The sequence below is a fragment of the Anolis carolinensis genome, chromosome 2, assembly GCF_035594765.1.
Source record: "Anolis carolinensis isolate JA03-04 chromosome 2, rAnoCar3.1.pri, whole genome shotgun sequence".
NCBI classification, from domain to species: Eukaryota; Metazoa; Chordata; class Lepidosauria; order Squamata; family Dactyloidae; genus Anolis; species Anolis carolinensis.
In genome coordinates, this window is record NC_085842.1 from 19,762,686 (window position 1) to 19,787,514 (window position 24,829).

Sequence of the window (24,829 nt, forward strand, 5' to 3'; positions counted from 1 at the left end):
AGTTGCAGGGGACTCTGGGAGTTGTAGTTCACAGGCACATTCAAAAGAATCTTTCGAGCTTGATACTTAATAACTGGAGAGAGAAGGATACAGTTGCAACAGTGAGACAAGCAACCTTTCTGCAACAAGGAACCCGGCATCTCAGGGTTAAATTGACAGAGCCAGTTCCTAGAGCAGACCCACAAAATGTTCAAAAGGGGGGAGGGGGCTGTGTGAAAGGTTGCATTTGAATACCTCTTCCTGTGCAGAGGAGCAGGGTTTGTCTCCAATTTCCTAGCAGCCTCAGGACCACAGAAGAAGGTCTGGCACTGAATGTAGGAAAGGTATGCTTTCAGCAAGCCATTGTAAGACTGGGTTGCTGTGAGTTTTCCGGGCTGTATGGCCATGTTCCAGAAGCATTCCTCCTGACGTTTCGCCCACATCTATGGCAGGCATCCTCAAAGGTTATGAGGTCTGTTGGAAACTAGGCAAGTGGGGTTTATACATCTGTGGAATAATGTGAGAGAAATGAATTGTCTTTTAGAGGCAAGTGTGAATGTTGCTATTGGCCACCTTGATTAGCATTGAATTGCCTTGCAACTTCAAAGCCTGGCTGGTTGCTGCCTGGGGAAATCCTTTGTTGGGAGGTGTTAGCTGGCCCTGATTGTTTCCTGTCTGGAATTCCCCTGTCGTCTGAGTGTTGTTCTTTATTTACTGTCCTTATTTTAGAGATTTTCAATACTAATCAAGATGATTTTTTTTTTCGTGTCAGGAGCGACTTGAGAAACTGCAAGTCGCTTCTGGTGTGAGAGAATTGGCCAGGGGACGCCCGGATATTTTGATGTTTTACCATCCTTGTGGGAGGCTTCTCTCATGTCCCCGCATGGAGCTGGAGCTGATAGAGGGAGCTCATCTGTGCTCTCCCCGGGTGGGATTCGAACCTGGCAGCCTTCAGGTCAGCAACGCAACCTTCAAATCACAAGGCTTTCACCCACTACGCCACTGGGGAGCTCCATATCAAGATGATTAATTGCAATGCTCACACCTGCCTCCAACAGACAAGAGTTCTTTCTCCCACCCTGGACCTTCCACTTGCCTAGTTTCCAACAGACCTCACAACCTATGAGGATGCCTGCCATAGATGTGGGTGAAGCATCAGGAGAGAATGCTTCTGGAGCATAGCCATACAGCCCGGAAAACTCCAAGCATTCCAGCCATGAAAGCCATCAACAACACAAGATAGGTTCTGTAGGTTTGTTCTTAAGTTGAATTTGTATGTAAGTTAGAACAGGTACATGTTTTAAGTGTAACTCCAGCTATATGTGTGTGTGGCTTGAGTTACACTTAAAAATGAACCTTGATAGAACCTATCTATCAAGCTATCAAACCTACAGAACCTCTGTGTGTGTATGTGTATGTGGAAGGGTTTCCTTTGCTGCCTGTGGCCCTGTTCAGAACATTTCACTTTACTTTCTGTCCTTGTGATCATTGGATTTTGAAAATCTACCTTATTATGGAAACAAGGATTGGTGATCAAGTTTCAGGGGGGACCCTTTTCCTCCCATGATAATAACTCTTCCAGGAGTGAATTTCCTTTCCTTCCCGGGGAGAGATTTCTCTCACTTGCTGTTGTCTCACCCTCATTCTTAACTAGCAGTCGTTTGTAAGTTTAAAACGCGGGAATTGCCTGAAATGTACATTTTATACCTATCTTACACACCTAAGCCAAAGGCGATCGTTTGCACTATCATCGTAGTAATTTTGTGGATGAAACAACACTTATGTGTACTGAATTCTCAGAAAGCAAAGCTGGACAGTTTGGGAGATTTTCAGATTTTGGGATTTCAGATCAGGGATGCTCAACCTGTATAGACTTGGGGTTTTGGCTTCATGGGCTTTGTAGGACCCAAGTGAGATCCTCATCAAAAAATAAAAGCATCTGTTTGGAAGTTGTTTTGTTGATATGTTGAAATATTTTCATATTGCATAAAATACCTACATTAAAATGCACATATTATAACACATTAGTATGACATACATATATTAAAATGCATGGTGCAAAGATTAAAATCCAACAGTAACAGGATGTACATTTAAAATGCATGGTTTAATGTTGACTGTGTATATAAATAATTACAGTAGGGTCCATGTATCCAATAAGGTTCACTATTATCTGTGGTTTCACATAACCATACAAAGTTTAAAATGAAGAATAATAATAATAATAATAATAATAATAATAATAATAATATTCTTCTGAAATGCAACTTGATTTTCTGAGGCTTTGTTCCCTGATACCAAAGGCAAATATAATCAGGGGTGCTTTTCTAGCCATATATCAAAATAAAACAAAATAGAATCCACATCAACATGCTGGATTCAAATGCCCCTTCTACACTGCCATATAAAATCCAGATTATCTGCTTTGAACTTGATTATACGGCAGTATAGACTCATATAATCTAGTTCAAAGCAGATAACGTAGATTATGTTCTTTGATAATCTTGATTATATGGCAGTGAAGAAGGGACCTAAGTGGAGTCATTTTAAACCAGCTGAACTAAAGCCGATATAACACTGCATACAAAATCTCGACCTGGGACTCCATAATTTTTTTTGATGCTTTTAGGTGTCCTTAAAGGAAGAAATGAATGCTGTCAAGGAAGAACAGAACCTTTTAGAAACAAGACAAGAACCACCTTTGATTAAGAAGAAGGCTGATGAAGATGACTTTAAACCAGGTAAAGAAGCCTCTGGCTTCAGTGTTTGGTTGCTGGGTCCCAAGATGGTAAGGAAATTTTAATTCAGAGTTTTACAGGATCCTTTTGTCAATGTGACCAATATGAAAATCAGGGGGGAACTGAAGATATTTCTGATCTTAAAATCATAGAATTACAAGGGATCACAAAGGCCATCTAGTCTAACCACTTCTGATGCAGGGATACACTACAGTATGACTCCATGTCTGCAAGGAGTATGTTCCAAGATACACACAAACACACGCATATTCTTGTGGATATATGACATCATGAACAATAGAGAATACTCTGACTATGGAGCCCCCAGTGGCGCAGGAGGTTAAACCGCTGAGCTGCTGAACTTGCTGACCAAAAGGTCAGTGGTTCGAATCCGGGGAGCGAAGTGAGCTCCAACTGTTAGCCCCAGCTTCTGCCAACCTAGTGGTTTGAAAACATGCAAATGTGAGTAGATCAATAGGTGGGAAGGTAACAGTGCTCCATGCAGTCATGCTGGCTACATGACCTTGGAGGTGTCTATGGACAACGCTGGCTCTTCGGCTTAGAAATGAAGATAAGCACCAACCCACAGTCATGTTGCTGTTATTCCCCTTTCATGTCAGGGGAAAACCTTTACCTTTTCCCCTTTGATAAACCTGTTAGTGACATAGGAAAAATGTGAGCATAGCCATTCATGAAAGGTATTACCACAGATATTATAATGTTAAGAACAGCATTTGTATAAAGATTATGTTGGCTGCACATACCCAAATAAGAGAGGAAGTGAAGAAATTTAAACTGAGGCCCAATAGCCAGAAATACTTTTGTTTGTAGAAATAAATAAATACAGTAGAGTCTCACTTATCCAAGACTTGCTTATCCAAGGTTCTGGATTATCCAAGGCATTTTTGTAGTAAATGTTTTCAAAACATCATGATATTTTGGTGCTAAATTCGTAAATACAGTAATTACAACATAACATTACTGCGTATTGAACTACTTTTTCTGTCAAATTTGTTGTATAACATGATGTTTTGGTGCTTAATTTGTAAAATCATAACCTAATTTGATGTTTAATAGGCTTTTCCTTAATCCCTCCTTATTATCCAAGATATTCGTTTATCCAAGGTTCTGCCGGCCCGTTTAGCTTGGATAAGTGAGACTCTACTGTAATCAAACTTAGGAGAGCACCACAGCCATTTCATTCCTGACTAAATTCCCAGTCAGCTCCTTTCTCTCTCTCCAGAATAAAAATGGCAGTTAAAATCCGTTGGCCTCGGTGACAAGCTAGATGCAGCAGCCAATCAGAATCCTGGCTAGCTCAGCCAATCAGCTGTTGCCACAACTTCTTTCTAGTTAACTCACTTTAACATGGAGTCTCTTTTATAATCCCTCACAAGAAGGAATCACATTGGAAGAAAGGTAGCAGCTACTGGAACAGCCATAAAGAGCTTATACAGTAGAGTCCCACTTATCCAAGCTTCACTTATCCAAGGTTCTTTATTATCCAAGGCAGTCTGCCTTTTAGTAGTCATTGTTTTTGTAGTAAATGTTGCAGTGTTTTGATGCTAAATTCATAAATACAGTAATTACTGCATAACATTACATGTATTGAACTGCTTTTTCTGTCAATTTCTTGTAAAACATGATGTTTTGGTGCTTAATTTGTAAAATCATAATGTAATTTTATGTTTAATAGGCTTTTTTCTTAATCCCTCCTTATTATCTAAGATTTTCAGTTATCCAAGCTTCTGCCAGCCCGTTTTATCTTGGATAAATGAGACTCTAATGTCCTCTGGAATCCTTGTAACAGACTATATGCTTAGTCATGCTGTGAAATTATTTTAATGCAATATATATCTCTTTATACCAACAGAAGAGGAGAATATGACAAAGGAAATGGAAGAAGGCCCCCAGCAGGAAAGTCCCAAACAAGCAGGAATGGTCCTGGAAATCACCAAAAAAGAGACTTGCTTGTGCCATGACCAGAAAGAAGCTCCTCAGACCCAAGAGCGCTTCCTATGTGAGCAAGAAACCCATTCAGATGAGATCCCTGTTGATGTTCCTCATACGAATGACCTCAGCGTAACCACAATGGACCAGGTTATTCAGAAACATGGGAACGATGAGACAAGCTCTCAGTGTGGACAGAGTTTCAGTGTGAGCCCACCTCCGAAAACCAACCCCGGAGAGAAGCGCTACAAATGCTTGTACTGTGGGAAGGGCTTTGCGGTGAGATCAGGCCTCACTGCTCACGAGAGAACCCACACGGGTGAGAAGCCGTACACGTGTTCAGACTGCGGGAAGAGCTTTAGCGTGAGCTCCAGCCTGAAGGCCCACCGGAGGACCCACACCGGAGAGAAGCCGCACGAGTGTTCGCACTGTGGGAAGCGGTTCTCCGTGAGCTCGACCCTCAAGAAGCACTACCGGACGCACACGGGCGAGAGGCCCTACGAGTGCTTGGTCTGCGGGGTGAACTTCCGCCAGATCGGCAGCCTGAAAGCTCACCAAAAAATCCACACAGGAGAAAAATCCTGTGAGTGCTCTGTCTGCGGGCTGGGTTTTAGCGAGCTCTCCGTCCTTTTCTCCCATTATAGGACCCACACGGGGGAAAAACCCTACAAGTGCTCCGAGTGCGGCAAGAGCTTCTACCAGAAACAGGGGCTTGCTCTGCACCTGAAGATGCACTTCGGGGAGCGGCCGTATAAATGCTCCGAGTGCGGGAAAAGCTTCAGCGTGAGCTCACGCCTTAAGAAGCACCAGTTGATCCACACAGGAGAGAGACCCTTCCAGTGTCAGCAGTGCGGGAAAAGCTTTTGCTCGAGCACGGATCTCATCATCCACGAGAGAGCCCACGCCGGGGACAAGCCCTATCAGTGCTCTTTTTGTGGGAAAAGGTTCTGCCGTACCTCGGAGGTGGTCAGCCACGAGAGAATCCACACAGGGGAGAAACCCTACAAATGCCTGGAGTGTGGGAAGAGCTTCAGCGTCAGCTCGCGGCTGAGTACACACAAGAGAGTTCACACAGGGGAGCGGCCGTTCAAATGCTCGCAGTGTGGAAGGACTTTCACCTACAAGGCCCACCTGGTTGCCCACGAGAGGATCCACACGGGAGAGAGGCCGTACACATGCTCAGTGTGCGGGAAGACCTTTCGGGTGCGCGACTGCCTCATGGTACATGAGAGAATCCACACCGGGGAGAAGCCTTTCAAATGCTTAGACTGTGGCAAAAGCTTCCGGAACAGCTCTTCTCTGGTCCAGCACCAAAGAATACACGCAGAACGGAACAAATAACTTACTTACTGAGGCAATCCCTCATTGTCCAAGTATGATGGCCTTCCAGGTGTAGCGTCCTGGTGGTGGATACGTAGGCGACTGTAGAGCCCTTTACTTGACCCGCATGTTCTTCCACAGTGAGGATATCAGTTTCCAGGTGGAAGGCGGTTCTGGTCAGGGTTGGCTTGACACACTTTCCTCTTGGCATGTTTTTCCCTTTTGTCCACCATTTGTGCCTCTTCAAATCCCACAGCACTGCTGGTCACAGCTGACCTCCAGTTAGAGTGCTCAAGGGCCAGGGCTTCCCAGTTCTCAGTGTCTATGCCACAGTTTTTAAGATTTTAAGCCCATCTTTAAATCTCTTTTCCTGTCATCCAACATTCTCTTTTCTGTTCTTGAGTTGGGTGTAGAGTAACTGCTTTGGGAGACAGTGATGTGATATTTGGATAATGTGGCCAGTCCAGCGCAGTTGATGGCGTAGGAGCATTGCTTCAATGCTAGTGGTCTTTACTTCTTCCAGTATGCTGACATTTGTCTGCCTGTCTTCCCAAGAGATTTGCAGGATTTTTCGGAGGCAACGCTGTTGGAATCATTCCAGGAATTGAGTGTGATGTCTGTAGACAGTCCAAGTTTCACCAGCGTATAACAGGGTTGGGAGGACAATAGCTTTATAAACAAGCACCTTGGTATCCCTCCAGATGTCCCGATCCTCAAACACTCTCTGCTCCATTTGGAAAAATGATGCACTCACAGAGCTCAGGCGGTGTTTTATTTCAGTTTCAATGTTGACTTTTGTGGAGAGGTGGCTGCCAAGATAGCAGAAATGGTCAACATTTTCTAACATTACACCACTAAGCTGTATTTCTGGCATTGCAGAGGGGTTAGCTGGTGCCTGTTGGAAGAGCATTTTGGTTTTATCCATGTTCAGTGAGAGGCCAAGCTTCTCGTTTGCGTCCACAAAGGTGTTGAGAGTGGCTAAATGCAGCATAGAATAAGAGAGGGGGAAAAGAAAACAAGGGCCATCCAGTTCAGCCCTATTCTGTCATGCAGAAAAATACAATCAAAGCACTCCTGCTAGATGGCCATCCAACCTATGTTTCAAAATCTCCAGAGAAGGAGACTCCACCACACTTTGAGGCAGCATATTCCACTGTTGGCAGCATATTCCACTGCTCTTACTGTCAGTTAGTTCTTCCTAATGTTCAGGTGGAATCTGTTTCCATGCCATTTGAATCCATTGCTCCGTGTCCTGGTCTCCAGAGCAGGTTATTTCAGACAAGGTCTCCAGATCAGCAGAAAGCAAGCTCACCCCACTCAATGTGACATCCTTTCCTATGTTGAAATATGTTCCCTTTGAGCCATCTTTTCTCCAAGCTAGACATACCCAACTCCCGAAGCCATTCCTCACAGGGTTAGGCTTCTAAATCTTTTGATCGTTTTGGTCACCCTTCTCTGGACACCTTCCAGTTTGTTAGTATTGTTCTTGAATTGTGGTGACTACAACTGGACATGGGATTATTCCAGATGAGGTCTGAACAAAGCAGAGCAGAGTGGGGCTACTACTGGGAAACTATGCGGAAGAAGGGGGATGGTGTGGAACATCAACTTTATAACATGAAGAAATCTACAAGGATTGTAAATAGTTTATTTTGTGGGTGGGTTGATATAAATGAGAGATACACGTGGATAAGTAAATCTCATGTATAAGTCAACAGCAGGTTTTGGAGCCAAAAGTATGGATTTTGGTGTGACCAATGGATAAGTTAAAGGTAATTCTACAGAAAGGGAAGAGCACCATGGATGCCTCAGTGGCCATTACTGCAATTTTGATCGCAAACATTCAAAAAGACCAAGTATTCCTGCAGATGAAAGAGTAGAGCATATTTGTGCTTATTTTAGATTTTTCTGGGGCAGAATAAGATCTGTTTTGTCGAAGGCTTTCATGGCCAGAATCACTGGGTTGCTGTGAATTTTCCGGGCTGTCTGGCCATGTTCCAGAAGCATTCTCTCCTGACATTTCACTCACATATATGGCAGGCATCCTCAGAGGTTGAGAGGTCTGTTGGAAACTAAGTAAGTGAGGTTTATATATCTGTGGAATTATGTCCTAAGTGGGAGAAAGAACTCTTGTCTGTTTGAAGTAAATGTGAATGTTGTAATTAGCTACCTTGATTAGCATTTAGTGGCCTTGCAGCTTCAAAGCTTGGCTGCTTCCAGCTTGGGCGAATCCTTTGTTTGGGAGTGTTAGCTGGCCTTGATTGTTTCCTGTCTGGAATTCCCTTGTCTTCTGAGTGTCGTTCTTTATTTACTGTCCTGATTTTAGAGTTTTCAATGGTAATCAAGGTGACCAATGGCAACATTCACGCTTGCCTCCAACAGACCAGAGTTCCTTCACTCTGGACATTCCAGATGTATAAACCCCACTTGCCTAATTTCCAACAGACCTCACAACCCCTGAGGAGTTCTGCCATAGATGTGGGTGAAACGTCAGGAGAGAATGCTTCTGGAACATGGCCATACAGCCTGGAGAACTCACAGCAACCCAGAATAAGCTCTCTTCTTTTGCCCATCTATTCAGAAAAGCGAAGGGTTCGCCTTTTCATAAGAGTAGAAATACAGTATTGACATTACCCATTGATAAGTTTTTATAATAATAAAGTTTCTACATTGTGTTGAATGCAATGGGCATGGATTCTTTGAAAAGTCCATGCTCAATTCCAATCATGACAGAAGCCTTTCACAATACGTATTTACAGGGCTAGGATTCCCTTTAAACGGCCGTGGCTCTACCTTGGGGAATCTCAAACAGGTAAATCACAAGCGGCACGGGATAATAACTAAGAATCATAGAATGCATCTACACCGTAGAATTAATGTAGTTTGACATCCTTTTAACTGCCGTGGCTCAATGCTATGGAATCCTGGGAGTTGTAGTTTTGAGTATAAATGCTGGAAATAAATAAATTTGACAAGGCACCAGCAGAGAAGGCAAAAGACCTCGTAAAACTACAGCGGCCATAATTCCATAGCAGCCTGTCCTGGCAGCAAAAGTGCATTAATTTTATAATGTAGATGTACACATGGCTGATAATACCTGGAAATCAGGAAGTATCAGAATTCTAGTAAGAATTAGGGAAAATTCCTGCCCAAAATACTGTTGAGAAACATTTATGCAGCTTAAAGTTGACATTACTGGGCTAGATGGATTGAAGGCAGCAAATGTTCCATCACTGATATTCAAGAACTAGCTTGGATCCCCGTCATATGAGTTATATGAAAAAGTCAATTGTACAAAATGTACAAAACTACAACTGACATCATGCCAGGTTAACCCCGAGAAACTCCATCAGTATTTAAAGTTTGTAATGTTGGGCAAATTTGCTCTGGATGCTTCATCGACGGGATTCAGTGTGCTCTTTGGCTGCAGGGTAGATTACAACTCCCACTGTGGTGAGTTAGTCCCTCAAACATCTCCCGTAGGTTGAGTTAGTCATGAGGGTTCTCGGTGACAAGTGTGGTCCAGGTCCATCATTGGTGGAAGTCACAGTTTCTCTAGTGGTGGGTGAACTACAACTCCCAGAAAGGAAGATCAGTTCCACCGAAACCACTCCAGTAATCGAAGTTTAACATATTAGGTATGTGTGCCAAGTTTGGTCCAGATCCATTGGTGTTTGGGTTCACAGTTCTCTGGATGGAGGTAACTACAACTCCCCCAAATCATGGTGGATTTTCCCCAAATACCTCCAGTATTCTTTGCGGGTCATAGGAGTTCTGTGTGCCAAGTTTGGTCCAATTCCACCTTTGGTGGAGTTCAGCGTGCTCACTGATTGCAGGTAAACTATAAATCCCAGTACCTACAACTCCAAAATGTGCTAGCCAATTCCCCTCACATCTCAACAGTATTCAAATTTGAGCATGTTGAGTATGCATGCCAAGTTTGGTCCAGAGCCATCATTGTTTGCGTTCACAGTTCTCTCCAGACGTAGGTGAACTACAGCTCCCCGAAACTAAGGTGAATTTTCTCCAAATACCTCCAGTATTTTTTGATGGTCATGGAGATTCTGTGTGCGTAGTTAGTTCAAGGTCCATCATTGGTGGAGTTCAGAGTGTTCTTGTATTGCAGTTGAACCATACATCCCAGTACCAACAACAGCTATAATTCATGGTGAATTCTCCCCAAATCTCTCCAGTATGTTCAGTTGCTGATCAATTCCCCTGTTTCCTGTGTGCCATAGAAAAGAATAGATAAGGGTTATGGGAAAGGCAGTGGTCATGCAAATTCCACTCCAATGGAGAGAGTCAGAAACACTAGGATGTCTGTGGTAGAGGAAAAACAGAAAATCTAGGATGAAATTGTCCCCGTCTGAAAGCCTTCACTTGGGTGGGGGGCAGGATGGTGTTTGTGAAGGACATACAAGGCTCTTGGACATGTTAACGGCGCTCGCAATGTCATGGGAGGGAGGGCCATTGGTATCCCCTGAGGAGTGGGAGCTACAGCTATTTGTGAAAGTGGGAGCCTATTTGTGTAAGTGGACACCACAGCCACACACACGTACATATTTTCACTTTTATTATGTGTATAGGTAGATTTACTCCTATCTCTTGCCGATACCTGTTCTAAGACTTCGATAGCCAATGTGGTGTCGAAGGCATTCATGGCCGGAATCACAGGGTGGTTGTGTGTTTTCCGGGCTGTATGGCCATGTTCCAGAAGCATTCCCTCCTGACGTTTCACCCACATCTATGGCAGTCATCCTCAGAGGTTGAGAGTTCTGTTGGAAACTTATGTAAGTAAGGTTTATATATCTGTGGAATAATGTCCAAGGTGGGAGAAAGAACTCTTGTCTGTTTGAAGCAAGTGTGAATGTTGCAATTGGATCCCTTGATTAGCATTTAATGGCCTTGCAGCTTCAAAGCCTGGCTGCTTCCTGCTTGGGGGAAATCCTTTGTTTGGGGGTGTTAGCTGTCCCTGATTGTTTCCTGTCTGGAATTCCAGTCTTCTGAGTGTCGTTCTTTATTTACTGTCCTTATTTTAGAGTTTCAATGCTAATCAAGGTGGCCATTTGCGACATTCACACAGACACCCTCAGAGGTTGTGAGGTATCTCACAACAACTCTTTGATGGCCGTTTTGCATGGATGACCACAATACAGTCTCGCATTGGTATTGATGAATGTTTTGTCATTTTGTTTGATAATTGTCCCGAGAAATTAGTAGTGAAGGATGGTAGAACTTTCCTTAATAATGATGAAAAAAATAGGTAAAGGTAAATCCCCTGACGTTAAGTCCAGTCGTGTCCGACTCTGGGGGTTGGTGCTCATCTCCATTTCTAAGCCAAAGAGCCGGCGTTGTCCATAGACACCTCCAAGGTTATGTGGCCATTGGCATGACTGCATGGAGCGCTGTTACCTTCCTGCCGGAGCGGTACCTATTGATCTACTCACATTTGCATGTTTTCGAACTGCTAGGTTGGCAGAACCTGGAGCTAACAGCAGGTGCTCACACTGCTTCCCGGATTCGAACCTGCAACCTTTCGGTCTGCAAGTTCAACACCTCAGTGGTTTAATACACTGCGCTACTGGGGGAAGAAATACAATAAAACAGATTGTGTTTGGTAAGTGTCTCTTGATTTCTGTCCCTAGTGTGTGTCCTCCAGCGAGATGTTTCTTTGCACAATTTGGGGTGGAATTAATGCAGTTTGACGACATATTTCTTATCTATCAGGCATGGGCAAAGCTTGGCCTTCCTTCCAGGTGTTTTCGACGGCAACTCCCACCATTCCTAACAGCCTCAAGCCCTTTCCTTTTCCCCTTCAGCCGCTTAAGCTGAAAAGGAAAGGGCCTGAGGCTGTTAGGAATGATGGGAGTTGAAGTCCAAAACACCTGGAAGGAAGGCCAAGCTTTGCCCATGCCAGTCCTATATCCATAGGAAGATAAAATAGGAATGAAATAGGAAACAATACTTTCAAACCAGGAACACAACATAGCATAATGTTTCCGATGTTGCTACATAGTGAGATCAACCCAGGCCTCTTTCTTGCCAGGCCATCTCCCAGGAAGGGTTAAGGCGAGCGAGAGGAGGCTTGCAAGAGAGACCAGGGAGGGATTTGCCAAGAGTGAAATGCAAAGAAAGGGGGGTTTTCAGAGGGGGGTTTGCAAGCCCCTTCCTGTTCCTGGAGGGGCGGAGAAAGGGGCAGGTTGGAAGGGGGTTTGGAGAGAGAGAAAAAGGGGGTGTTCTCTTTAGTATCTGGAGTGTTTAATCTTGCAAGCAAAGGTGAGCCATGAGACAAGGGATAGTGGGCTGGAAGGAGAAAGGGATGCAAAACTGGATGATGAATGACTTGAGTCCTTGGGTGCTTCTGCACAAGGCATGGGCAAACTTTGGCCCTCCAGGTGTTTTGGACTTCAACTCCCACAATTCCTAACAGCCGGTAGGCTGTTAGGAATTGTGGGAGTTGAAGTCCAAAACACCTGGAAGGGCCAAAGTTTGCACTAACATTTGCCATTCTTCTTTAACCAAACTAGCTTGGGGATCCGGCGGTGCCTGGGTTATTTGGAAAATACAATGTTTGTTTTGGAGTGTTAGGTAATATCAGTTTGGTAATTTGTAGCTCTTAGAAAAAAGTCAGTCTTTCCTGTTGTTGTTTTTTTTATGAATGCTCTCATTAGAAAATGCATAAGGATGTGGGGGTCACAGTGCTGTGTCTTGATGCAGAGTGAACTACAACTTCCACCATATAGAGCCAGTCCCCCAAACCCCTCCAGTATGTTCAGTTGCTGATCACTTCCTCTGTTTGCTGTGTCCCATAGAAAAGAATAGGAAAGGGTTACAGGAGAGGCAGTGGGCAGGGTCATGCAAATTCTACACCAATGGGGGAGAGAAAGGAACACTGGGATGCCTATGGTGGAGGAAAAACAGAAAATCTAGGAGGAAAATGTCCCTATATGATAGCCTTCACTTGGGTGGTGGGCAGGATGGTGTTTGTGGAGAACATTGTCAGGGCTCTTGGACATGTTCATGGCACTCGCTATAACCTGCAATGTCATTGGAAGGAGGGCCTTTGGTAGCTCCTCAACACTGGGAGTTATAGTTGTTAGTGGAAATGGGAGCTTGTCTCTTTAAATGGCCACATACACACATACATATTTTCACTTTTATCATGTGTATACATGGCCACACCAGCCACACAAACATACATATTTTCACTTTTATTATGTGTATACATGTCCACACCAGCCACATACACACATACATACAGTAGAGTCTCACTTATCCAATATTCATGTATCCAACGTTCTGGATTATCCAACACATTTTTGTAGTCAATGTTTTCAGTACATCGTGATATTTTGGTGCTAAATTTGTAAATACAGCAATTACTACATAGCATTACTGCGTATTGAACTACTTTTTCTGTTAAATTTGTTGTCTGACATGATGTTTTGGTGCTTCATTTGTAAAATCATAATCTAACTTGATGTTTAATAGGCTTTTCCTTAATCCTTCCTTATTATCCAACATATTCACTTATCCAACATTTTGCCAGCCCGTTTATGTTGGATAAGTGAAACTCTACTGTATTTTCACTTTTATTATGTGTATAAATGGCCACCCCAGCCACATACACACATACACATTTTCACTTTTATTATGTGTATACATGGCCACCCCAGCCACTTACACACATACATATTTTCACTTTTATTATGTGTATAGATAGATAATGTGTATATATTGGTTCTCCTTAAATATGCGAGTAATGGGAATCAATTACGTCTTTGTGCCATGCAGATTTTCTGAACAACCCAAAGCAGAATTTGGTTGGACGTATATCAGATCTGCCTCCCTGTTGTGCTTCCAAAACAGAAAGTAACCAAAAGCTCATAGTGACGTGAGACCAAGGCTGAAGTAGAAGAGACAGGAGTAGACAACAGTCCCCTTTGACCCAAGAGAGAGAAGAAATGTCTTCGAAAGAGGAGGAGGAAGAGGTGGCTATACCCTTGGCTCCCCATGAATATTTTCCGGTCAAGAAGACAGTGGACCAACAACACCCCACAAGTCCCTTGGGACATGGAGATGCCTCGGAGGGCATGGAAATGATGAGCAACCATGTGGTGAAAAAGGAAGACATGGTGACGTTGGCAACATCTTGTCCAGAACCAAATCGCCCACATCTCCTGGACACTCCGCATTCGGACGATATATACCTGACGCCCGCTGAGAAGGCCATCATTAGCCATCCGGGGAAATGGATATCTCGTCTCCTCCCAGGCCTCAAGGAGGAAGGGCAGAGGCTATTTGAGGAGCGGGAGGCAGGGGACTACGGGAAGGTGAAGGCAGCTATTTTGAAGGTGGACGCCATCGGCACTGAGGTCCAGCGGCAGCACTTCCGGCTGTTTCAATATAAGGAGGCCGACGGGCCCCGCGAAGCCTGCAGCCGGCTCTGGTTCCTTTGCCATCGGTGGTTGAAGCCCGAGCGGCACACCAAGGAGCAGATCCTGGAGCTGTTGATCCTGGAGCAGTTCTTGGCCATCCTTCCTCCAGAGATCCAGAATTGGGTCAAAGACGGCTGCCCGGAGACCTGTGCCCAAGCGGTGACTTTGGCGGAGGAGTTTCTGCTGAAGCCACGAGAGGCGGAGAGGCCAACACAGCAGGTGATCCTGGTGATTCTGTCATCCTATATCCTGTGGAGATACAAGAGTCTGGAAACTTTCATGGTGCCCAACCCAGATCTGAAGTCCAAAACACCTGAAGGACTAAAGGTTGGACACCAGATCTGAAATCCAAAACATCTGAAGGACTAAAGGTTGGACACCAGATCTGAAGTCCAAAACATCTGAAGGACTAAAGGTTGGACACCAGATCTGAAGTCCAAAACATCTGAAGGACTAAAGGTTGGACACCAGATCTGAAGTCCAAAACATCTGAAGGACTAAAGGTTGGACACCAGATCTGAAGTCCAAAACACCTGAAGGACTAAAGGTTGGACACCAGATCTGAAGTCCAAAACACCTGAAGGACTAAAGATTGGACACCAGATCTGAAGTCCAAAACACCTGAAGGACTAAAGGTTGGACACCAGATCTGAAGTCCAAAACACCTGAAGGACTAAAGGTTGGACACCAGATCTGAAGTCCAAAACATCTGAAGGACTAAAGGTTGGACACCAGATCTGAAGTCCAAAACACCTGAAGGACTAAAGGTTGGATACCAGATCTGAAGTCCAAAACATCTGAAGGACTAAAGGTTGGACACCAGATCTGAAGTCCAAAACACCTGAAGGACTAAAGGCTGGACACCACTAGTTAAACCAGGCATGGCAAACCTCAGCCCTCCCTCCAGGTGTTTTGGACTTCGGCATTTCCTAGATCCTCCAGCACAACTCAAGTGTTTCTGCCACAAATCAATAACGCTTGCTATTAAATGGGAATGTGCTTGTCCATGAGTCTTGAAATCCCATAACCTTCTTCTGTACATCAACTAATTTTTAACTCTCTTTTGAACTTCTTTTTATTAAATTGTTTTGGTATCACGTGCATCGTCTGGTATTAGAGTGGTTGAGCTAGGTCACATTGAGTCTATGGTGGCAACAGATATTCAGGATGTTGTCGAAGGCTTTCATGGCTGGAATCACTGGGTTGCTGTGAGTTTTTTGGGCCAAATGGTCATGGTCCAGTATCATTTTCTCCTGATGTTTCACCTGCATCTGTGACTAGCATCTTCAGAGGTTTCTGAAAATGCCAGCCACAGATGCAGGCAGAACATCGGGAGAGGATGCTACTCAAACATGGCCTTACAGGACAAAAAACTCACAGCAACCTAGTTATTCAAGAGTTGTGCCCTGAGTCCCCACGGGTGAAAAAGGCGGGATAGAAATGACGTAAATAAATAATAAATAAATTGTGATAACTTTGGTGTCTTCATGATGGGTCAAGTTGAGGTCCCTTCTTTTGATGACATAGCAGTAGATCAAGGAGGGTCTCCCACGTTTGTTGGCAGTGGTGGAGCCGGTGGAGGACACACCACTGCCCAGCCTCCATCCCAGACCATTCACGGTTCCTGAGCTTAACTTTCTCTTCTCTTTTTCAGGTGCCAGGATCTCTTGAAGAGCCAATCGGGAGCTCTCCTGTGGTGGACAAAGCGCCGTTGGAAGCCAACCAAGAAGTGGACCAGGAGGTCAAGCAAGAGACCGTTATGGATGGCATCTCCATGGGTAAGGTGGAATGTTTCTTTTAACATTAACGGAAATGTGCCAGTTGATATCTGAAAAGCCAGAAATGTGCCAGTTGATACCTATGAAGTTTGAGTTTGGCCAGTGCTTTGGCAAGTAATGTTTCAGTTGGTGCTGTCCTCAGGGATCAAAAGTCTGAAAGCCAATCCTTAATGTGGAATGCCTTATTAGGGGAGCTGAATATGTTTAGTTTCCAGAAATGACAAGAAGTGACATGATAGCTATCTTTAGATGTCTGAAGGCACGTCATATGGACTTTGTAAAAGTTTGATTATTGCTATTCTAGAGGAGGCATGGGCAAACTCGGGCCCTCCAGGTGTGTTGGACTTCAACCCCCTACCGGCTGTTAGGAATTGTGGGAGTTGAAGTTCAAGACATCTGGAGGGCCCGAGTTTGCCCTCCCTGACATAGGGGCACAGTTCAGTATATTGAATTACCTCTCCATTGATCTGAAAGCCAAAAGCTATTTTAGTCTGATATTTTAATTCAATTCATGGCTTGGATGTCCAAATGGTTTGTATATTATGGATTTTAACTTTAATTCATTGTTATGTTTATTGTTTATTTTTTGACTCGATGTGGTCTATGTTAATTTCATTTGGTATGTTTTTTTGTGTATCTTTGTATTAATTAGATTATAGTTGCTTATTTTATGTTGTTTGCATTTCTGCTATTTTATAGGCTGCCTTGAGTCTCTCTGTGGAAATGGGGCAGGATATAAAGATATTATTATTATTATTATTATTATTATTATTATTATTATTATTATTATTATTATTAAAAGCTGGCTTTATCATTCCCATTTATAACTGTCCTGGATTATTTTTTTAAAAATTGTCGAACAAGGTGTCAATATATTAAATATATGTACAGTGTTCTCTCACTTATTGCTGGGGTTAAGTTCCAGGACCACCCGCAATAAGTGAAAACCCACAAAGTAGGGACACTATATTTATTTTAATATTTATACATTATTTTAGTAGTTATACACTATTTTAAGTCTTTATCAACCAATTGTGTGTTGATAAATCGCCTCCTTCTCCTCCCGTTGCCGCTTGGGCTCCCTTTCTCTCCCTTCGGCTTCTCCTTCCTCCCTTCCTTAGGCTGTAAATTGCAATTTTTTATGATTTATAATAGTCTTTTAGAGTTTATTGTGAAACAGCGAATCCGCGAAAAGTGAACCGCGAAGTAGTGAGGGAACACTGTATTTTCTCACCCCTGAGGGCTAGAAACCTGATTTTACAACAACAAAAATTATAATTGGGAAACACAATCTCATACATGTATACTAAAAATGTCCCTATAGATTCATTGGGGTTTTATTTAAAATTGTGATTTCACTTTCTTTGCTCCTTATATGCTTTCTTGGAACTGGTTTTGATTTAGCAGCCTTCTAATTCTTCTCTGTCAAGTATATATATTTTTCTAATATTTTGTACATGCTGTACATTTTGTACATGCTCTTTTCAAAAAAGAAAATATGGGTTGCTGTGAGTTTTCCAGGCTATATGGCCACATTTATTTATTTATTTCCAACATTTATACCCCGCCCTTCTCACCCGCTGGGACTCAGGGCGGCTTACAACAGTTGGCAACATTTAATGCCAAGAACATAATAATAAAACAAAAACAGTACATATCACCAATTAAACTATAAAAATATATGATTAAAGTACATTATAACCTTTTAAAACATATGTAAATTAGATCCATTTGTCTAAAAACCTCATGTTTCAGCCTTCAATCAGACCATGTCGACATTATCATATTACTCGTTAAAAGCTTGCGCAAACAACCATGTTTTCATGGCCTTTCTGAAACCCAGAAGGGTTGGGGCTTGTCGGATATTTGTGGGGAGGGTGTTCCACAGCCGGGGAGCCACCACCAAGAAGGTCCTGTCCCTCGTTCCCACCAGCATTCTCTCCTGATGTTTCATCCATGTCAGGCATCCTCAGGGGTTGTGAGGTTTGTTGGAAACTACGGTAAGCAAGTGGGGTCTATATATCTGTAGAATATATATAAAGAAAATATGGCTTTTGTTGGTGCTGACTGTAGTCTTTTAATTTTTTCAGCTCAGCTATGTGTGAGCGAAAAAAATGTGGGAAGTCCCCAGCCCCAAAAAGGCGAACATGAGGAACTCAGTGGAGCACCTGAGGGAGCTGTTGAAGAAAAGTTTCCTTTCTTCTGTGAACAGAAAGATGTGTTTGAAAGTCAACCAAGACCAGAGAAACAACATCCTAAGAAGCTCCCAAGGAAGAAGCCCCCCAAATTGGTTCCCTTGGAGGGTGGCTACAAAGATCTCCCGCTAACCATGAAAGAGAACGAAACTAACAATGGTGAGGCATCCATGAAAGTCATAGTTTGCGAAGAAACCATCGGTCAGGGTTCGGATTCAGCCGGAGAGAAGATTCACCGGTGTTCGGTGTGTGGCAAGTGTTTCAGTCTCCGTTCGCGCCTTATAGTCCACGAACGAACCCACACTGGGGAGAAGCCCTATACCTGCTCCGAGTGTGGGAGAAGCTTCAGTGTGAGCTCGAGCCTGATCGCACATAGGCGAACCCACACGGGAGAGAAGCCCTACAAGTGTACGCACTGCGCCAAGAGCTTCAGCGTGAAGTCAGGCTTGATCGCCCACGAGCGGACCCACACTGGGGAGAAGCCCTACAAATGCTTGTACTGCAGCAAAAGCTTCCGCCGCAATTCGGGCCTCGTGAGCCACCAGAGGATCCACACCGGGGACAAACCCTACCAGTGCTCCGTATGCGAGAAAAGCTTCAGCGACATCTCCAACCTCATCACACACCATCGGATCCACACTGGGGAGAAACCGTACAAATGCCTGGAGTGCGGGAAGAGCTTCAGCCAGAGCTCGTACCTCAACAGCCACCAGAGGATCCACACGGGGGAAAAGCCGTACGAGTGCGCCGAATGCGGCAAGACCTTCAGCGTCAGCTCCCGCCTCCGGAAACACCAGCGGAGCCACACGGGGGAGAGGCCGTTTATATGCTTGGACTGCGGGAAAACATTTAGCGAAAGCTCAGACCTCCTCACTCACGAGAGGGCGCACACCGGGGAGAAACCTTATCGGTGTTCTTTCTGCGGGAAGAGCTTCTTGCGCAGTTCGGAGGTCGTCAGCCACGAGAGGATCCACACCGGGGAGAAACCGTATCATTGCGGGGAGTGTGGGAAAAGCTTCAGCGTGAGCTCGCGGCTCAGCGCCCATCGGAGGATCCACACCGGGGAGAAGCCCTTCCAGTGCATGGTGTGCGAGAGGAGCTTCAGTTACAAATCTCACCTCATCACGCACCAGAGAATACACACCGGAGAGAAGCCCTTCCAGTGCTCGGTTTGCGGGAAGAGTTTCCGGGGCAGCTCCAGCCTCGTTGCCCACGAGCGGACACACACCGGCGAAAAGCCGTACCGGTGTTTGGACTGCGGGAAGAGCTTCACTCAAAGCTCAAACCTTATCAGTCACCAGAGGATCCACGGAGAAGGGAATTCCTGAAAATGAATTTCCAGAGATTAGCATATATACTCGTGTATAAGTCGACCTCGTATATAAGTCGAGGGCAGGTTTGGGGCCCAAATTATGGATTTTGCAAGGACCTACAGATAAGTTGAGGGTCATTCTTTGGAGAGGGTAAGCACCAATGCGATCTACCTCTAGACCAGGGGTCCCCAAACTTTTTAAACGGGGCCAGTTCACAATCCCTTAGACCACTAGATGGCCGGACTATAGTTGGCCACCAAGCAATAATAATAATAATAATAATAATAATAATAATAATAATAATAATAATAATAATAATAATAAAAAAGAGGGTTGGAAGAGACCCCTTGGGCCATTTAGCCCAACCTCCTTCTGCCTTCGTGCACCAAAAGCCCAAGCAAAGCACCCCTTTTACAAGGAGTTTTCTCCGTGTCTCTCTGAGTCCGTTATCAGTGCACCGAAGCACCTCCTCACATTCCACATTCCATGAAATATCTTCTGGTTTGTGTAGCACACAAACGGAAGCCTTCTGGCAATCAATCAGTGCTCGCTGCAGTTAACCTCTTGACTGCTGGAATGCTTGCCGAAACAAATCCACACACTTACATAGCAACAATGGATTAAACATTTCATTACAATACCACCAAAACAATAACAGAAGAGACCACTTGGGCCATTTAATCGAACCCCTTTCTGCCTTTGTGCACCAAAAGCACAAGCAAAGCACCTCTGACAGATGGCCTTCCAGCCTCAATGTTAATAATAATAATAATAATAATAATAATAATAATAATAATAATGGGGTGGAAGGAACCCCTTGGGCCATTTAGTCCAACCCCCTTCTGCCTTTGTGCTGTGGGGGCCGGTTAAATGGCTTTGATGTGCCGCAAGTGGCCTGCGGGCCATAGTTTGGGGGTAAGGAGAGAAGGCACGATCATCAAGTTTGCAGACGACACAAAACTGGGAGGGATAGCTAACACTCCAGAAGACAGGAGCAGAATTCAAAACGATCTTGACAGACTAGAGAGATGGGCCAAAACTAACAAAATGAAGTTCAACAGGGACAAATGCAAGATACTTCACTTCGGCAGAAAAAATGGCAATCAAAGATACAGAATGGGGGACGCCTGGCTTGACAGCAGTGTGTGCGAAAAAGACCTTGGAGTCCTCGTGGACAACAAGTTAAACATGAGCCAACAATGTGATGCGGCTGCTAAAAAAGCCAATGGGATTCTGGCCTGCATCAATAGGGGAATAGCGTCTAGATCCAGGGAAGTTATGCTCCCCCTCTATTCTGCCTTGGTCAGACCACACCTGGAATACTGTGTCCAATTTTGGGCACCACAGTTGAAGGGAGATGTTGACAAGCTGGAAAGCGTCCAGAGGAGGGCGACTAAAATGATTAAGGGTCTGGAGAACAAGCCCTATGAGGAGCGGCTTAAAGAGCTTGGCATGTTTAGCCTGCAGAAGAGAAGGCTGAGAGGAGACATGATAGCCATGTACAAATACGTGACGGGAAGTCATAGGGAGGAGGGAGCAAGCTTGTTTTCTGCTGCCCTGCAGACTAGGACACGGAACAATGGCTTCAAACTACAGGAAAGGAGATTCCACTTGAACATCAGGAAGAACTTCCTCACTGTGAGGGCTGTTCGACAGTGGAACTCTCTCCCCGGCGCCGTGGTGGAGGCTCCTTCCTTGGAGGCTTTTAAGCAGAGGCTGGATGGCCATCTGTCGGGGGTGCTTTGAATGTGATTTCCTGCTTCTTAGCAGGGGGTTGGACTAGATGGCCCATGTGGTCTCTTCCAACTCTACTATTCTATGATTCTATGATTCTATGACCCCTGGTCTATTTTTCCGTGTCATTTTTCCGTTTGCCCATTCAATAAGGCCAGAAGCGATAACAAGGTGGAGAGGGTAGGGAGGATTGGTACTTCTTTTAGGTTTTCCCAGGATGAATTAAGTTCTTGTCTTTCACCACTTCACTTACAGAAGAGGATGGTTCCTTTGTTGATACGAGTCAATGTTCAGCACTGACGTTGACCAACGGATAAAACATCCCAAGTTTTTTACTAAAGTTTCTAGACTTACACATGAGTATATAGCAGATATGGGTAAACTTTGGCCCTCTGGGTGTTTTGGACTCCAACTCCCACCATTCCTAACAACCTCAGGCCCCTTCCTTTTCCCCCTCAGCCGCTTAAGCGGCTGAGGGGGAAAAGGAAAGGGCCTGAGGCTGTTAGGAATGGTGGGAGTTGAAGTCCAAAACACCTGGAGGACCCAAGTTTGCCCATGCTTGACTTGGACTGTGCCATGTCAGGCTGTCCTCTTGTTAACTGTGTAAATGGGCCAAAAGTCTGGGGTGGGTGGGTGCTTTTCTAAAAAGAAATAAAAAATAAAATATAGAGAGATTGAGAATCAATTACATGGAGGAATCTTTGTTTCATCAGTCTAGAAAATGTGGGACACGGGTGGGTGAGATTGCAAACCAGAAAAGAGGACGTACCTCTGGGAGGGGAAGACTTTTCCATGTCTCTGGGATCTTATGGGTCATAATTTTTTTTTTGCTCAGTTTTGTTTTTGAAAGGGAAATGAATGTCAAGATGGCCAATGGCAACACTCACACTTACCTCCAACAGGCAAGAGATCTTTATCCCACCCTGGACATTATTCCACAGATATATAAACCCCACTTGACTAGTTTCCAACAGACCTCACAACTTCTGAGGATGTCTATCATAGATGTGGGTGAAACATCTTCTGGAATATGGCCATACAGCCCGGAAAACTCACAGCAATCCAATGTCGACATGGTCCCCAAAGTCATCACTCACCACAGATCACATACAAGCCCTAGAGTTGGAAGACACCTCAGCTGCCATCCAGTCCATTCTCTATGCAGGAAGACACAATCTAAGCACTCCAGACAGATGGCCACTCAGTCCGTGTTTAAAGACCTCATAAGATCCTTCCACACTGTTTATCCCAGGTTATCTCGTAGTAGGGACTCCTATATCCCAGTTTAAAGCAAATAATCTGGGATCAGATCCTGGGATAAAGGGCAGTGTAGGAGAGCCCTGCTACACTCCAAAGCACTGTTTTGATACTCAAAAGACCTCATCCCATCATAAAGTTCCTCCTAATATTTAGGTGGAATCTCTTCCTGTAGTTTGTGGGTGAACTACAACTCCCAGAAGGGAAGGTCAGTTCCCCCCAAACCCCTCCAGTAATCAAATTTCGGTATATCAGGTATGTGTGCCAAGTTTGGTCCAGATCCATCAGTTTTTGGGTTCACAGTGCTCTCTGGATGTAGGTGAACTACAACTCCCCCCCAAATCAAGGTGAATTTTCCCCAAAGACCTCCAGTATTTTTTGCTGGTCATGGGAGTTCTGTGTGCCAAGTTAGTTCCAGGTCCATCATTGGTGGAGTTCAGCGTGCTCATTGATTGCAGGTGAACTATACATCCCAGTACCTACAACTCCAAAATGTCCAAGCCAATTCCCCTCAAAACCCAACAGTATTCAAATTTGGACATATTGGATATGCTTGCCAAGTTTGGTCCAGATCCATTGTTATTTGGGTTCATAGTGCGCTCTGGATGTAGGTGAACTACAACTCCTATAAATCCCTCCAAAGACCCCCAATATTTTTTGATGTTCATGGGTGTTCTGTGTGCCAAGTGAGTTCCAGGTCCATCATTGGTGGAGTTCAGAGTGCTCTAGGATTGCAAATGTACTATACATCCCAGTACTTACAACTCCTATAAATCATGGTGAATTCTCCCTAAACCTCTCCAATATGTTCAGTTCCTGATCAATTCTTGTTTGCTGTGCGCCATAGAGAAGAATGGGAAAGGGTTATATGAGAGGCAGTGGGCGGGGTCATGCAAATTCCAAACCAATGGAGAGAGAAGGCAACACTGGGATGTCTGTGGTGGAGGAAACACATAAAATCTAGGGTGAAATTGTCCCCATCTGAAACCTTCACTTGGGTAGTGGGAAGTATGGTGTCTGTGGAGGACATTGGCCGGGCTCTTGGAGATGTTTACGCCACTCGCTATAACCAACAATGTCATTGGAGGGAGGGCCATTGGTGTCTCCTGAGTAGTGGCAGCTACAGCTATTTGTGGAAGTGGGTGCCTGTCTGCATAAGTAGACACCCCAGCCACACACATACACATATATTTTCATTTTTATGTGTAAAGTATATATAGAATATTTCTCTGATTTTTGTTTTGCTGGTTGCTTGAATTCAAATATAGTCTACTGTATTTGACAGGATGTCCTACTGAAGATGGAGTATGATTGCTTTCTGCTGATCTAGAGATTCAAGTTGCAGGAAAAAACAAAATCAGTGACAGTGTTGCATTTTAATTAAATTACACTATAAGGATATAGTGGTTTGGTACTATAACTTTCCTGACTCCATTATGTGAAATCCTTGGGTTTGTAGTTTTGTAGGAGACTTGGGATTTTCTTGCTAGAGAGCTCGAAGGGTATTTCTTCACCCACATCCAATCCTTGACAATTCAGTCCTATTACAGCCTTCTTGGTATCAGTGGTAAAGAAGAGATGGAGCTATGTGTATATAGGAAACATACATGCATTTTGTGTTTAACTCTGAGGCATCTCATTATGTACACAGGTATTCCAAAATCTGGGGAAAAATGAAATCCAAAACACTTCTGGATTCAAGCATTTTAGAAAAAGGATACTCACCTCTACCAATACATACATCTCTCCATGCGATTTGCTGAAAGCCAGCGTTCAAATGAAGCATCCCCTGTAATATGGCTATTTCCATATTAGAATCATAGAGTTGGAAGAGATCTCATGGACCATCCAGTCCAACCCCATTCTGCCAAGAAGCAGGAAATCGCATTCAAAGCACCCCAGATAGATAGTCACCCAGCTTCCGTTTGAAAGCCTCCAAAGAAGGAGCCTCCACCACACCCCGAGGCAGAGAGTTCCACTGCTGAACAGCTCTCACAGTGAAGAAGTTCTTCCTAATGTTCAGGTGGAATCTTCTTTCCTGTAGTTTGAAGACGTTGTTCTGCATCCTAGTCTGCAGGGCAGCAGCAAACAATCCTACTCACTCCTCCCTGTGATTTCCTCCCACAT

At 44.3% G+C, this 24,829-nt stretch overlaps 1 protein-coding gene across 1 annotated transcript; it reads left to right on the forward strand.

The window, feature by feature from the left end:
- Window positions 1-177: 177 nt before the first annotated feature.
- Window positions 178-24,101, forward strand: LOC134295838 (zinc finger protein with KRAB and SCAN domains 7-like). The gene is made up of 6 exons (XM_062969294.1): window positions 178-323; window positions 2,609-2,720; window positions 4,591-6,005; window positions 13,898-14,644; window positions 16,080-16,203; window positions 18,294-24,101. The coding sequence occupies exons 2-6, from the start codon at window positions 2,627-2,629 to the stop codon at window positions 19,724-19,726; spliced, it is 3,813 nt and encodes a 1,270-aa protein (XP_062825364.1). The 5' UTR covers window positions 178-323; window positions 2,609-2,626; the 3' UTR covers window positions 19,727-24,101.
- Window positions 24,102-24,829: the final 728 nt, after the last annotated feature.

Excerpts from the sequence above, each read along its gene's own strand:
- LOC134295838 (XM_062969294.1), top strand. The coding sequence starts at position 2,627 with ATGAATGCTGTCAAGGAAGAACAGAACCTTTTAGAAACAAGACAAGAA. Across the intron at positions 6,006-13,897 it reads TACACGCAGAACGGAACAAA|AGTAGAAGAGACAGGAGTAG; the intron begins TAACTTACTTAC and ends GACCAAGGCTGA. Across the intron at positions 14,645-16,079 it reads CGGAGAGGCCAACACAGCAG|GTGCCAGGATCTCTTGAAGA; the intron begins GTGATCCTGGTG and ends TCTCTTTTTCAG.